Raw genomic sequence first — 12,123 nt, forward strand, 5'->3', positions numbered from 1 at the left:
GTGACCGCGCACGAACCAGGGTCTGTAGCTGGGTGGGGTGAAGGGCGCGCATGCGCGCAGTCTCGTTCACCGCCACCTTACCCCCCCTTAACATTTATACTCTACCCCCCCACCCCCCGTTATTTAACCAAGGGCAGCCAAAGAAGGGGACGGGGCTGGCCCGGAGTTTAGTCCTCGTGCTTTATTTTAGGACGCTTCTCCAGTTCCTAAAGGTCCTACTGAAGTAGCTGCCCTTTGGCGTTCCTTATTTTATCTGGTTTGCATTCTTTTGAATTTGACGCCTTCGATATTCGTTTTCAAAACTAAAGCTTTCTTCACCATTGGCTTGGGGTTTATACTATTAGCTTTATTTCATTCCTTTGACTTTGATGAACCCCCAGAAATTGGCACAGATGAAATCCGGCACCGCTGGCTGAAGCCTCACTTTATGGGCTCTTACTACAGCCTGGTCACTTGTGATCCATTCCGTCTAGTCCCATTTTCCCAAAAAGCTGAATATCTCTCACATCTTCGTTATCTCCCTTGCATCCCTCTACCAGCATCTAAATGGTTTCTTAATTCTAATTCCTTTGGGCTTCAGTTATGACGTACAGAAAGACTACTATATATATAATTGCTCATTTACCATTCCCCATTTGTTCTCAAAGGTACCCCCAAGTGATGGCAGTAATCTCTAGACCCAGTTTATCTTCAAGTTAGCGCTTAAGTGGTGACATGTTATGGTTACCCAGCTTGTTTATACCAAAGAACTGGGTATCTTTTTTCAAGACTCCACCCGCCTCACTTCTCGTAGCTCGTCTATGCCACCTTTCATCATAGTAAGGCGTTTTGCTAAGTGCTAGAATTTAACTTTGTCTTGTGAGGTTACAGATTTATTCCATATTATATTGCCGTATGTGTTTGGGAACTCCTTTAAGAGTTACTGCCAGCCTCCCCTATGCATAACCTGTTCTTATTACTCAGTTTATGAAGACTTTAAGTGATTTAAAATTATGATTTGAAACACCAAATTTTAAAAGTATCAATTTAAGCGTTGAGGGTGAACATCTTGGAGAATTATTTGACCCAGATTCTGAAGATAAAACTTCAGAAAAGGAGCTATAACTTCCTAAGGTGGCTTAAAAGGAACAATCCTTTCTTTGGATATACAAGTTCTACTATGTTGATTTAAAATACTGTTTCAGTTATATCTAATGTAACAAATTAAAATTTTGACAATACATATACTATTCTAAAATATACTAAAGAATCATATTTCGAGGGTAATATTTTTTGGTTAGCAAGATACTCTAAAATTTTAGTGTTTGGGAAATTTTACAATATTTTACTACTGTAGATTGCAGATGTAGCTAGGTATAGAGACTGAACTGAGTAGTCACTAAATCTTTTTCATAGCCTTGAAGGAATTCCTGAAAACTTCAGTTAACATGCTTGCATTTTTCCCTTTAAGTGTCTCTCCTACTAAATGCTGCATAATATCCAGCTTATGACTTTTCATTGTTTGGATTTAAATTTTAAAATAAATAGGGACTTATCCTAACTTACAGTAACTTAAACAGAAGTCAAAGACTAATTTGAAAAATCACTTTTCAGTGCTTGTAAACATTTTCAGTGTTTGAAAATTGCTGAAAATCAATAAGGGGCAAAAGCTGAACATAGTGAGAACTGTTTTTATTACCTTTTATTTTCAACAATGATTACTTGAACTTAAAAAAAAAAAAAGTCTTTATTAGGCTAATGGTTACTGAAAAGCCAAACCTTTCCAGCCCATTTCATATTCTCTTTCAACCATTTAAGGGCAGAACAATGTTCCAAACTATAAACCTGTTCCTTATTAACATTGACAGTCATGTGCTTAATGAAAAGCTTTGGATCCGATATCCGAGCAGCCATAATTAATCTTTCCACGGCAGCTTGATAATCATCCTTGCTCCGAGATTTGCTTTCTTCACATCTATAAAGTGAACACCTCACAAAGTCAGAAAATCTAAAAAAAAGCTATTTAGTTGCTTCAAATAAGTCATTTACATTTATTGGTACTACGCTATGTGTCTTTTGATTATATTCTTTAAAGTGTCTTTCCAACTTTTTTGACCATGACACATAGTAAGACATTGTACATTGAGATCCAGAACATACCTTCATATGGAAACTGAAGTTTCACGGCACAAGACTTACCTAGATAACGTGCTCTACTTTCGTTAGCTTTTTTTAAAAAATAATGTGGCTGTAATTCTCTAAATTGATTACTCCAAACAAATGGGTTACACCTGGTAAGGTGAAAAACACTGAATAGAACATAGCTAATAACCTGGACCACTGTATTTTCAAAGTCAATTAATACATGATTATAATGCATGGAAGAATCCTGAATGTAAATAATGTCACTAACAGTCATGTTTTACCTTGGTAATGAATATTTTTAAATTATAATCAATTACTTAATATCTAGCTAATATTTGGTAACAGAAATTGTAGCAACATGCCTTTACTGTATTTCCATATTACTTCAATAAATGCTAAAATCTGCTCCTCTAGTAATTTTTCTGACAGTCTTGAAATTTCATAGACTTACTACTGTATGACCATTTTCCTGTGGGACAGGAAAAGTATTTAAGAAAGAGGTGTGGTTATTATATTAGGCATCACTTTTTCTTTGTGTTCACTCTGTCCTCCTCTTGGCACTAATGGTCTCAGCAGCAAGGTCTCAGCACTGTATCTGCATTAATACACAGTGTGCTCTACAGAATGGTGGGAACCACCTGGAACAGGAACCGGTGCTCACCCAGCAGAAAAGCAGGCCAGGTCTTCAGTACACTCTGGCCTAGGAATTGGTGCCTGGAATCTGTGAGACTGGGCATATACCAACTTTTGTGCAGTTTCTGAAAGTTTAAAGAGGAATGAAGTTCTCTTTCTCACAGAGGTTAATGTAACAAGACCAAACTCCATAACAGTAGAGAAACTAATATTGGCTTGGATGAAATTAAAGATCTATGTATATCACTAGCTATGTCTTAGGGTCACAGATAACCCCCCAAATTCAACAACAGATTAAGAAGATGCATGTATGTGAGGGGATGAAAAAGCTACAAAGAAACCAAACCCTCATTAGGATGACTGTAAACCCAAATGCCTCATGCCACTGCAGTATACAGTGGTAAGTAAGGAAGTACTCAATATAGAGCTATTTGTAGAAGAAAGTGAATTTCGGTGGGCTTAAAATAAAAGGTGGACCTAAAAGAAATTATTTCATAACTTTCTTCTTGTAGGCCAGATTAGTGACTTATCACAAACAGAATAAAGCAGAAATGACAGTGTATAAATTTGGACAATGGGTTGTTAGATGATAATTCTTTGAGTCTGTTGCATTTCTGAAGCTTTTTTGAGTGCAGATACTAATTCCTTGTTCCAGATTTGGCGGATGTTTACATAGTGAAAATCCTTGAAAGACAAAGATATTTTCTCCTTCTAGAGCAAAGGACAGTTTGCTTACAGCCTTACAAGATGGAGTTAATGCTTTCCTGCAGAACAAGGGGCCAGATTACTTACTACTACTGTAAAGATTTGGGTTTACTAAGGTCAAGCTTCTCCTATAGAACCCACTGCATACTGAGGCATCCATCTGGGCCTAGTTTGTGGCACTTGGGAGTGAGAGAAAAAGATACAAGTATGTAGATAATCATGCGGCTTGCAACATCAGTATTAAACTCTTCTGCTCCAACCTGGGTTTTATGCTATGATCCATAAACTGGCAGGCTGACTTGTAGCCTGCAAATAGGGTATAATACAAAACCTTCATTGTTTTTGATATAAGGCATAAAAGGCATAGTAGCTTTCCTTTTTCTTTTTCTCTTCTGGATTGTTCACCTTGTCAAAAGTGAGCTGTTATGTCATAAAGACACTTAGGGAACCTATGGAGGATACAACAGGCATGAAAGAGCCACCTAGGATGTGGATCTTCCATCCTTTGTCAGACCACAGGAGACTGCAGCTGCTGACCACATCCTGATTCCAATTACATGAGAGACTGAGTCAGAACAATCCTAAGTTACTCCAAAATTCCTGACTCACTGAAATGGAAGAAATATTTGCTGTTTTAAATCACTAAGGTTTGAGTTAATTTATGCACAGTAAAAAACACCCCACAGAATATTTAGCCTGAGGATTTGGTTTGTAGCAGCACCAGTAAACTGAAGCAAAATTCTTGTCAGGAAGCTCTAAAAAAGGATTTTCTTAAGATTCTGATATCACAAGTTTCCTGGAGAAGGCTCACAAGAAATGGGAGTGGTATATGCGTAAATTATGGCACTTTCAACATTATTTGAAGGAATGCCACTCTGATCCAACAGCCATGTTATAAAGTTTATGCATTTATGCCATCATTTTAAAATACAGAAATTAGCCTAATAGCTTTATTTTCAGTAGGATTTTTGACTGAACCAAATAAACCATTTCCTTTTCAGACTATTTTGTGCTGTACAAAAAGTTACTTTTAGGTATCTAACTGAAAATTATTAGTACAAGATAAAGATTGAGACCTAAAGAGGACCCATCCCTGAACATCTAACATCTCTGAAGATGTTAAAGAGTTTATTGAATGCTACTAACTTGTTTAGTTTTAACTCTCAGGTCAAATCCTGTTACCAAAGCGTATATTTATATACATACACATACACAAGTATATAAATATATATGCATACAATTTATAGGCTCGTAGACTTGTGTGTGTGTATATATACATATGTATATTAAAACATTCACATCCTAGGACAGGTGTGGGTAGACAAGATCTGCTTTCAGGATGCAGTTAGAAGTTATATCAACTAACCTTTTCAAAACTATCTGCAGCATCTGTGTAGAATTTCCAGGACTCTGAATACTACTAGCATTAGATACCAGGAAGATTTCAATAGCTAAAAGCATTTCAATCTCAGATAAATAAGAAGGAATCAGAAGAAGTTTTCGGTATAAATTTCCCTCCAATGGTGGGTAGCAACCCAATGAAAGAGCACCTGAAAATTAAATAATAAATCAAACTTTACTAAAATCTGAATAGGTGAAAATCTAGACTTCCAAACTACCCATAGGTGGTATTTACTTACATTACAGAGTAATTGATCACACTGGCAGATTTATTACAAAAATTATGTGGTAGTGTGCTTATCCCAGTACATTTTGTAAAAGGCTTTTGAAGCATTAAATATGAAGTGAAATATAGAAGAAAAACTCTAACAAATAACTTTTGAGTTTCATCATGGTAACTGCTTCTTTATTTGAATCTGTAACATTATTTCAGCACAACAGGGCTTCAGAATAAAAAACTGGGAATAATTACTTTGGTTTTAATGGCACCTGGTCTAACAGTAAATACATATAATTATTACCTATTTTGAATTATGAATCCAAAATATAGGAAATAGAATTTAAAATCTGAAGATCTGACTTTCTCTCCTAGTTACAGTATTTTCGAATTTGTTATTTATATGTGTTTGTATATTTACTTTCCTACTCTGTATCTGGCACTGACGTAAGCACCAGATATAAAAATGAATAAAAAACACATCCACCTTGTAGATGTTAAGCATGTTGTAATACTCAGCAATTTCTGTCCTACAAATTTAACTTCCCAAGAAAAGAGATTTAACTTTTAAACTATTTAGGTCTTTATTACAAGTGATATGTAGGGAAATCACCTTAAGTGCCAGGGCACTCAAATTATAAACAACATTGTTATATTTCATTGAAACCAACTTAAATCTGTATAAAAAACTTTAAAATGTTTTGCTAAGTTTCTTCAAGAAATCTTTCTAATGTGAATAAGGATGTGTAGTTCTGAGGACCCACTATGAGCCAGGTACATAAATTAGATAAATTTGTATTAGACAAAACACAAGTTTTATCTAATTTTAACAGGGCAATTTATCACCTTTGATACTAGGTACACTGATTCCATATTACAGTTGGCCTTTGATTGCAGATTTTGGATTTCTAACTAGTAGGTCATCTACTTTCCTGGTCATTGCCAGCACTAGCAAATTGACTCAATCATTTTCCTAGTTATTGGTAGGTCTAACTTATACTCCAGCTTTAATTTATGACAATGTGAAAGCAAAAAAAAAAAAATTGACTGTAAGTTTACTGACATTGCTTTTTTCCTCTAAAATCAAACATGAAAAGAAGAACATTCCCTTTGGGTTTTGGGAAGGCAAGGAATGGAGACAGTCTAATCACATCCCTTCTTCCTGACTTGTTTAGTTTGAGAGGAGTATTTTTAGGACTAGGGAGAAGGAAGTGCACCAGGAAGGTAACATTGCTGTCCCCGGATAATTTCTTTCTGACAAATTTGGGAACAAAACCAAAGCCAAACCAACGGGAAAGTGAAAGACAGCTCAATGGAGGAAAAACTCCTGAAATTCATGTATTTAATATGCGATTTCTCCCCAGTGTGTTTATATACATTGTGTGTCATACAGATACAGTCATGTGACTTAAGATAGGAGTATGTTTTGAGAAGTGCATCATTAGGCTATTTTGTCACTGTGTGAAGATCACAAAATGTAACTACACAAACCCAGATGGTGTAGCCTACTACTGGGACCACCATCATATGTGTGCTTCTTCATTATTGAAACTGTGTTAAGCAACACATGACTGTATGTATCTGTCTGCCTCCTACATGCACTCCTACAACTCGGGGGAAAAAAAAAACACCCCAATTTAAAAAAGTGCAAAGAATACAAAGGGCAAAGGATTTAATAAATGTTTCTCCACAGAAGATCCACAACTCGCCAATAAGCTTAAAAAGATGTTCAACAACATTAGTTGTAAGGAACATGCAAATCTAAACCAGGAGAAACACTGAGATATCACTTTACATCCACAAGGAAGGCAAAATCGAAAAACACATTAACAAGTGCTGCTAAGGATGTGAAGAAATTAGAAATCCCAAACATGGCTGGATATAAAATGGAGCAGCTGCTTTGAAACACTCAGATGGTTCTTCAAAATGCTGAACAAAGATTTACTGTAAGTCAGCAGTTCTACTACCAAGATAAATAGAAATATATGTATTCACAAAAACTAATATATGAGTATCTACATTAGTGTTATTAGTGGCCCCAAAGCAGAAATAACTCAAAATCTAAATGATGGGTAAACAAATTCCACATAATGGAATATTAGTCAGTAGTAAAAAGGAATGCATTATTGATATATGCTACAGCTTGACTGAACTTGAAAACATTATACTAAGTGTAAAAAGTCAGTTATAAAAAACTACATGCTGAATAATTCCATTGATGTGAAAAACCCAAAATAGGCAAACCCATAGTAACAGATGGGGTTGGGTTGGGTGGGAGACATCCAGGAAATGGGGAATGAATGCTAATGTATTTAGGGTTTCTTTTTCTGGAGGTTCCAAAATTGGATTGTGGTGTGGTTGTGCAACTGTGACTTATGTATATAATTGAAAGGGTAAACTTTATATGTTCAGAGTATCTCAATAAAGCTGTAAAATGACACCATAGTCATTTATCTTGAAAAATTAGCCATAAGCCCAGAATCCTTTCTATTATACTAAATGTAAAGATAATCTACTAAAGGATTTTTCTAGCCCATCCAAGCCGTGTGTAAAGATAACTTTAAAGGAGAGTTCCAATGATATCTTGAAAGTCAACAATGCCAGGAAATAAGATGTTTTGAAGTATGTTTAGGTTAAGAGGGAAAGAGCTTATAAGAAAAGTACTAGGCATAAGTTGCTTAATACACTGCTAAAAAAATCTTTAAAAATAAGTTATTATCAGGGATAGAAGAATTAAGGGAATGGAGAGTAACTGCTAATGGATATGGGGTGTCTTTTTGGCATGATGTAAATGTTTTAAACTGATGGTTGCACAACTCTGTACATACACTAAGATCACTGAACTGAACATAGGAAATGGTGAACTGAATAGTATTTGAATTAGCTCAATAAAGCAGGTAACTTTTAAAAATAAATGATGAGTTATAATACAAAATTTTATTTCCAACTAAAAAATCTCAATTAGGTATTTCTAAGTTTACACTTTGTTTCTATACATATAAATACATCTGATGGCATTTCCCACAAGCTACACAATTATTTAAAAATTAAATAATTTCATGAACATCAAACCTAAAAACTAAAATCACGAAGTTATAGCAAGGAATATCTATGTGTGATTTCTAGCAGTCTGCAGGGAAATGTGTAAGGAGTTGAAACAACCACAAAATTGAAATGAGGTGTTATGAATAAATAATTGTACCCTTCCTCTGCTTTCAAAACTTGTTTTGCTTACAACTTAATATAGAAATACATTTTACTTAATGATCCAGTACACATATGCATATTTGTAACTGAAATGAAACTTTTATCAAATACTAATGCACACTCCTCTCTCCTGTCCCATTTCATTGGAAAATAAAAGTTACTACCTGGTAAGCTGCTCACTGTTAGTAGTATAAAAACACTTCACAATTCATAAAAGTTTTTGTGCTGGCAGAGGTGGCTGGAAATGTATGGAATGGTATATTATGAAAGTGGTAGAAGTAGAAATTTTAGATAAGTGACTGAATGAAGGCAGAAAGGAATTGTTTTCCAGATATAGATTCCACAAGGAATGACCTTCTAGTTAAAAGAATTGCAAAGCAGCTGGAAGTAAAAACAGTTTACTTGTTAGACAGAAATAGCTGTAACTACATTAACAATGTTCTGTTGTTGGGAACCAAGGGAAGAACTTTTATGTGTCATGTTTTGTACTCTTCCTCTGTGGCCTTCTACAAAAATATTTTAAGTTAAAAAATTAGGTGTAGAGCAAGTGTAAAAAAATATGTAAATATTCCTTAAACTTCACTCTACTGCTTTACTCCTACATATTTATAAGCTATGGCAAAATGGTTCAAGTTCTATAATTTATTTCTTTTACATACTACCCTGAGGATATGTTATGTGAAAAGAAATAAAAGTGTAGTAATTAAAAGATAAATAACAGGTTTCAAGAGTGTATATCTGCTAGACCACTACAGCTTTAAATGTATTTATATCAACTACTTTTTTTTAACATTTAAATTTCCTTGAAGTTCCTAGTTGTACACATTATACAAAGACTCAGGGTTAGAAAATGAAAGTTGAAAACAATATATCAAATTAAAAAATTGAAAATATAACTTACTTTTGTAGTGGGCTCTAGCTTTGAGCCATAAACAACTCCTTCCTAAAGAAGTAATTAATCTTCTAAGAAAGGAAAAATCAATAGGAATGCTCTTTGAAATCATGAACTCTGCTACGGAGGAAGACATACCAAGACTGCTGCTCTCTATACAGGCATCTAGAAGTTTATTAAAAAGAAGGCTATACTGTGATACCTCCACAGTTTCTGAAAAGAAAAAAAAAATAATTGATATGAGACTGATCTACCTTAGTCTTGAAATTTTTTCTCAACTTACATTCCCTTTGCTCCCTTGGCATTTGCTTATTATCAGTCACTAAAATGCAGTCACCTTACATATTCTCTAAGTAACAAAGAACATTCAGCAAAAGCAAAATCACTTATTTACTTTGTAATGAAGACTGAAAGGAAGTTTGATGATTTCAGAAGCTGTATTAACATTCTTTTGATCTCATAAGTGGCAGCATTTGTCATACCTCAAATGAACAACTTCAGGGGTCTGTTTGCATTCTATCTACAGTTTAGTTCTCAAATTGCTATTTCCATGACTGGCAATATTCAGTCTCAATTAAATAACTGCTTTATTGGGTATTTCTATCTATTTGTCACTCAGAAGAAAGTGAAGTCACCCTGGAGACTTCCAATTCTTCCATACTCTATATCCTGTCAGCTCCATCTATAACACAGATTGTAGGTCTTATCACTTTAGACTCTTGGTAGTCTAAGGCTTATCAGGAAATTCATCTCTTTACCATCAGAGAAACTTTACTAGAACTCTAACCTTTGACCTTAGCCCTAAGGTTAATATTTTCATTTAATATTAACTCAACACTCAACTTACTTCTGACCTAAAACTTTTGCTCTTGTTCTAACAAGGACTCCCTCTTCTTGTTCATAGGACTCAAGCTTTAGCACTCAAGAGCACTACCTACCATTGCACTTGAGTATTATCTCTCTGAATTTGTTATCTGTTTAGTTTACAACATTTATCCCATGTTTACCTAAATGCAAAGGTAATGCAAACTAAGTTCTGTATTTGTTAATTGATAAAAGACTACACTTTATCATTCCAAGCAATAAGTCCTTTCAAGATATGAAGCCTGCTGGGGCATTTAACATACTGCTTGCTTGATGACTTGACAGAAGAAGGGAAAGGAGAATGATGAAAATGCTCCTGTTAGAAGCTGCTAACAAACAACCCAAAGAGAAACATCTGATGCCTGTGAGGCTGCAATCAAGAAAGTGTATTCAATTCCTAGAGAACCCATTTTATAGAAAATAACTTCATTAAAAATATATATAATAGAATATAAAATTCAATTAAAACAGGTAGAGAACTGTTTCTTATTAACAGTTAAACACCAAAGATGCATGAGATAATTAAACTACGCTTTCAAAAAACATACCTTGAGAATTCTGAAAACCTGGTAGATTTTGCAAAACTTCAAATGTCTGTCTGTAAAGGCTCTTGGCTAAGATTTCATGTGCAATCGTGCAGAGCAGATTATGTCGATTGAGTACATCCAGCCTATCACAAGGCCATAGTGGTGTACTGATGATCCATTCTGATTCTTCCAAAAAGAAAAATATACTAGGACTTGATACTGTAAAAATTATACTAGGTAGTATAATCACAACTAATGATTTTAAGTAAAGTATGTAATTCCTTCTTCTTTATAGTTTACTGGGTAATAAATGCACATCTTTCAGAAAGGAAAAATTATGGAAAAGATATATGTAGAAGTTAATCTGCTTCTCTTTACTGCTCTTGACTCAATTCCTTTTTCCAGTAACAACCACTGCTGCTAGTTTCCCTTTACATATGTTATCTCTATAAGGAAATATGTGCAGGCCCATTTTATGTTATACAAATGGTGGCATACTGTATGTACTGCTATGCACATTCCTTTTGTACCTGGTTAACAGCATTCCAAATGACTGTAGACCTGTCTAGTTCTTAATGGACATTTTAAGTTATCTAGAATCCTTTGGTATTACCACTGTTGAAAAAAAAAAAACCTAGAGAATTTATAGTGCAAATTCTTGTATAAATGTCTGTGTAGGGCAAATGGAATTAATAGATTAAAGGAAATAAGCACTATCATATTTTAACAGATATTTTAGTAACCTTCCCTTTGGACACTGTATGTGAATGCCTTTTTTTCTATGTCCTTGTGAAAGTCAATCACCCAACTGTTAGTCATATAGGTGTTTTGTAAATTTTTGTTTTTAAAGATTTATTTGTGCATACAGAACTGTGGTACAGGCCAGAGACTCAGGGGTGGCGAAAGACTTCACTAGAGACAGAATGGGGAGCAGAACAGGCAGATCGACAAAGTACACTGCTGAGGGGAGCAGTGGGCAGGTCAGGAGAGGTCTGCCACACCATGTGGTCATCTCCCGGGCAGGCGGGAATCGAACTCATGCGGAAGCGGCTTTAGATTCTCAGTGCAGTGCTTTAACCTGCTGCGCCACCAGGGAGGGCAGGTGTTTTGTAATTTTAATGGACTTTTATTACAATGAGTTACTCTCACTTACTACAAGTGAGATTGAGTTATTTGTATTTCCTTTCTTGAGACTGGGCTGTTTACTACAGAAACCTACAGAAAGAACAACAAAAAACTCTGTGGACACAGAATCTAACAAACTTCTATGGGTCCTTTTGCAATTGAAACAGTCACTGGAAAAGAGAATCTTGTATGTATACAAATAGAATTTTTATTTTTTGTCTCAATTCAAACTAAACTGTAAAAATTTTAAATCTCTATAAACTACTCCATGCCTCTCCCACAACTCTCCCAGTCTCCAATTTGAGAAGTAATTTTGCCAGAAACTTTAGGGAGACATTTCCTATCATAAGATCATCCAAACTATTTTTTATCAACTATTTACTTTTCCATTTCTTGTTTCAGCTCTTTCTCATAGAGTTTGTGAGCTC

The 12,123-nt window shown here is 34.9% G+C and overlaps 1 protein-coding gene across 1 annotated transcript in view; it reads right to left on the reverse strand.

The window, feature by feature from the left end:
* Positions 1–1,734: 1,734 nt before the first annotated feature.
* Positions 1,735–12,123, reverse strand: part of TOPAZ1 (testis and ovary specific PAZ domain containing 1) — a 38,167-nt gene continuing 27,778 nt past the window's right edge. Inside the window, exons 18-21 of the mRNA XM_004676261.2 lie at positions 10,592–10,756; positions 9,189–9,392; positions 4,829–5,012; positions 1,735–1,954 (exon numbers count right to left, since the gene is read on the reverse strand). Coding sequence (XP_004676318.1) covers positions 1,735–1,954; positions 4,829–5,012; positions 9,189–9,392; positions 10,592–10,756 — 773 coding nt within the window. The remainder of the gene's footprint in view (positions 1,955–4,828; positions 5,013–9,188; positions 9,393–10,591; positions 10,757–12,123) is intronic.

This window comes from Condylura cristata, unplaced genomic scaffold (assembly GCF_000260355.1).
Source record: "Condylura cristata isolate star-nosed mole 26May11 unplaced genomic scaffold, ConCri1.0 scaffold00004, whole genome shotgun sequence".
Taxonomy (NCBI): domain Eukaryota; kingdom Metazoa; phylum Chordata; class Mammalia; order Eulipotyphla; family Talpidae; genus Condylura; species Condylura cristata.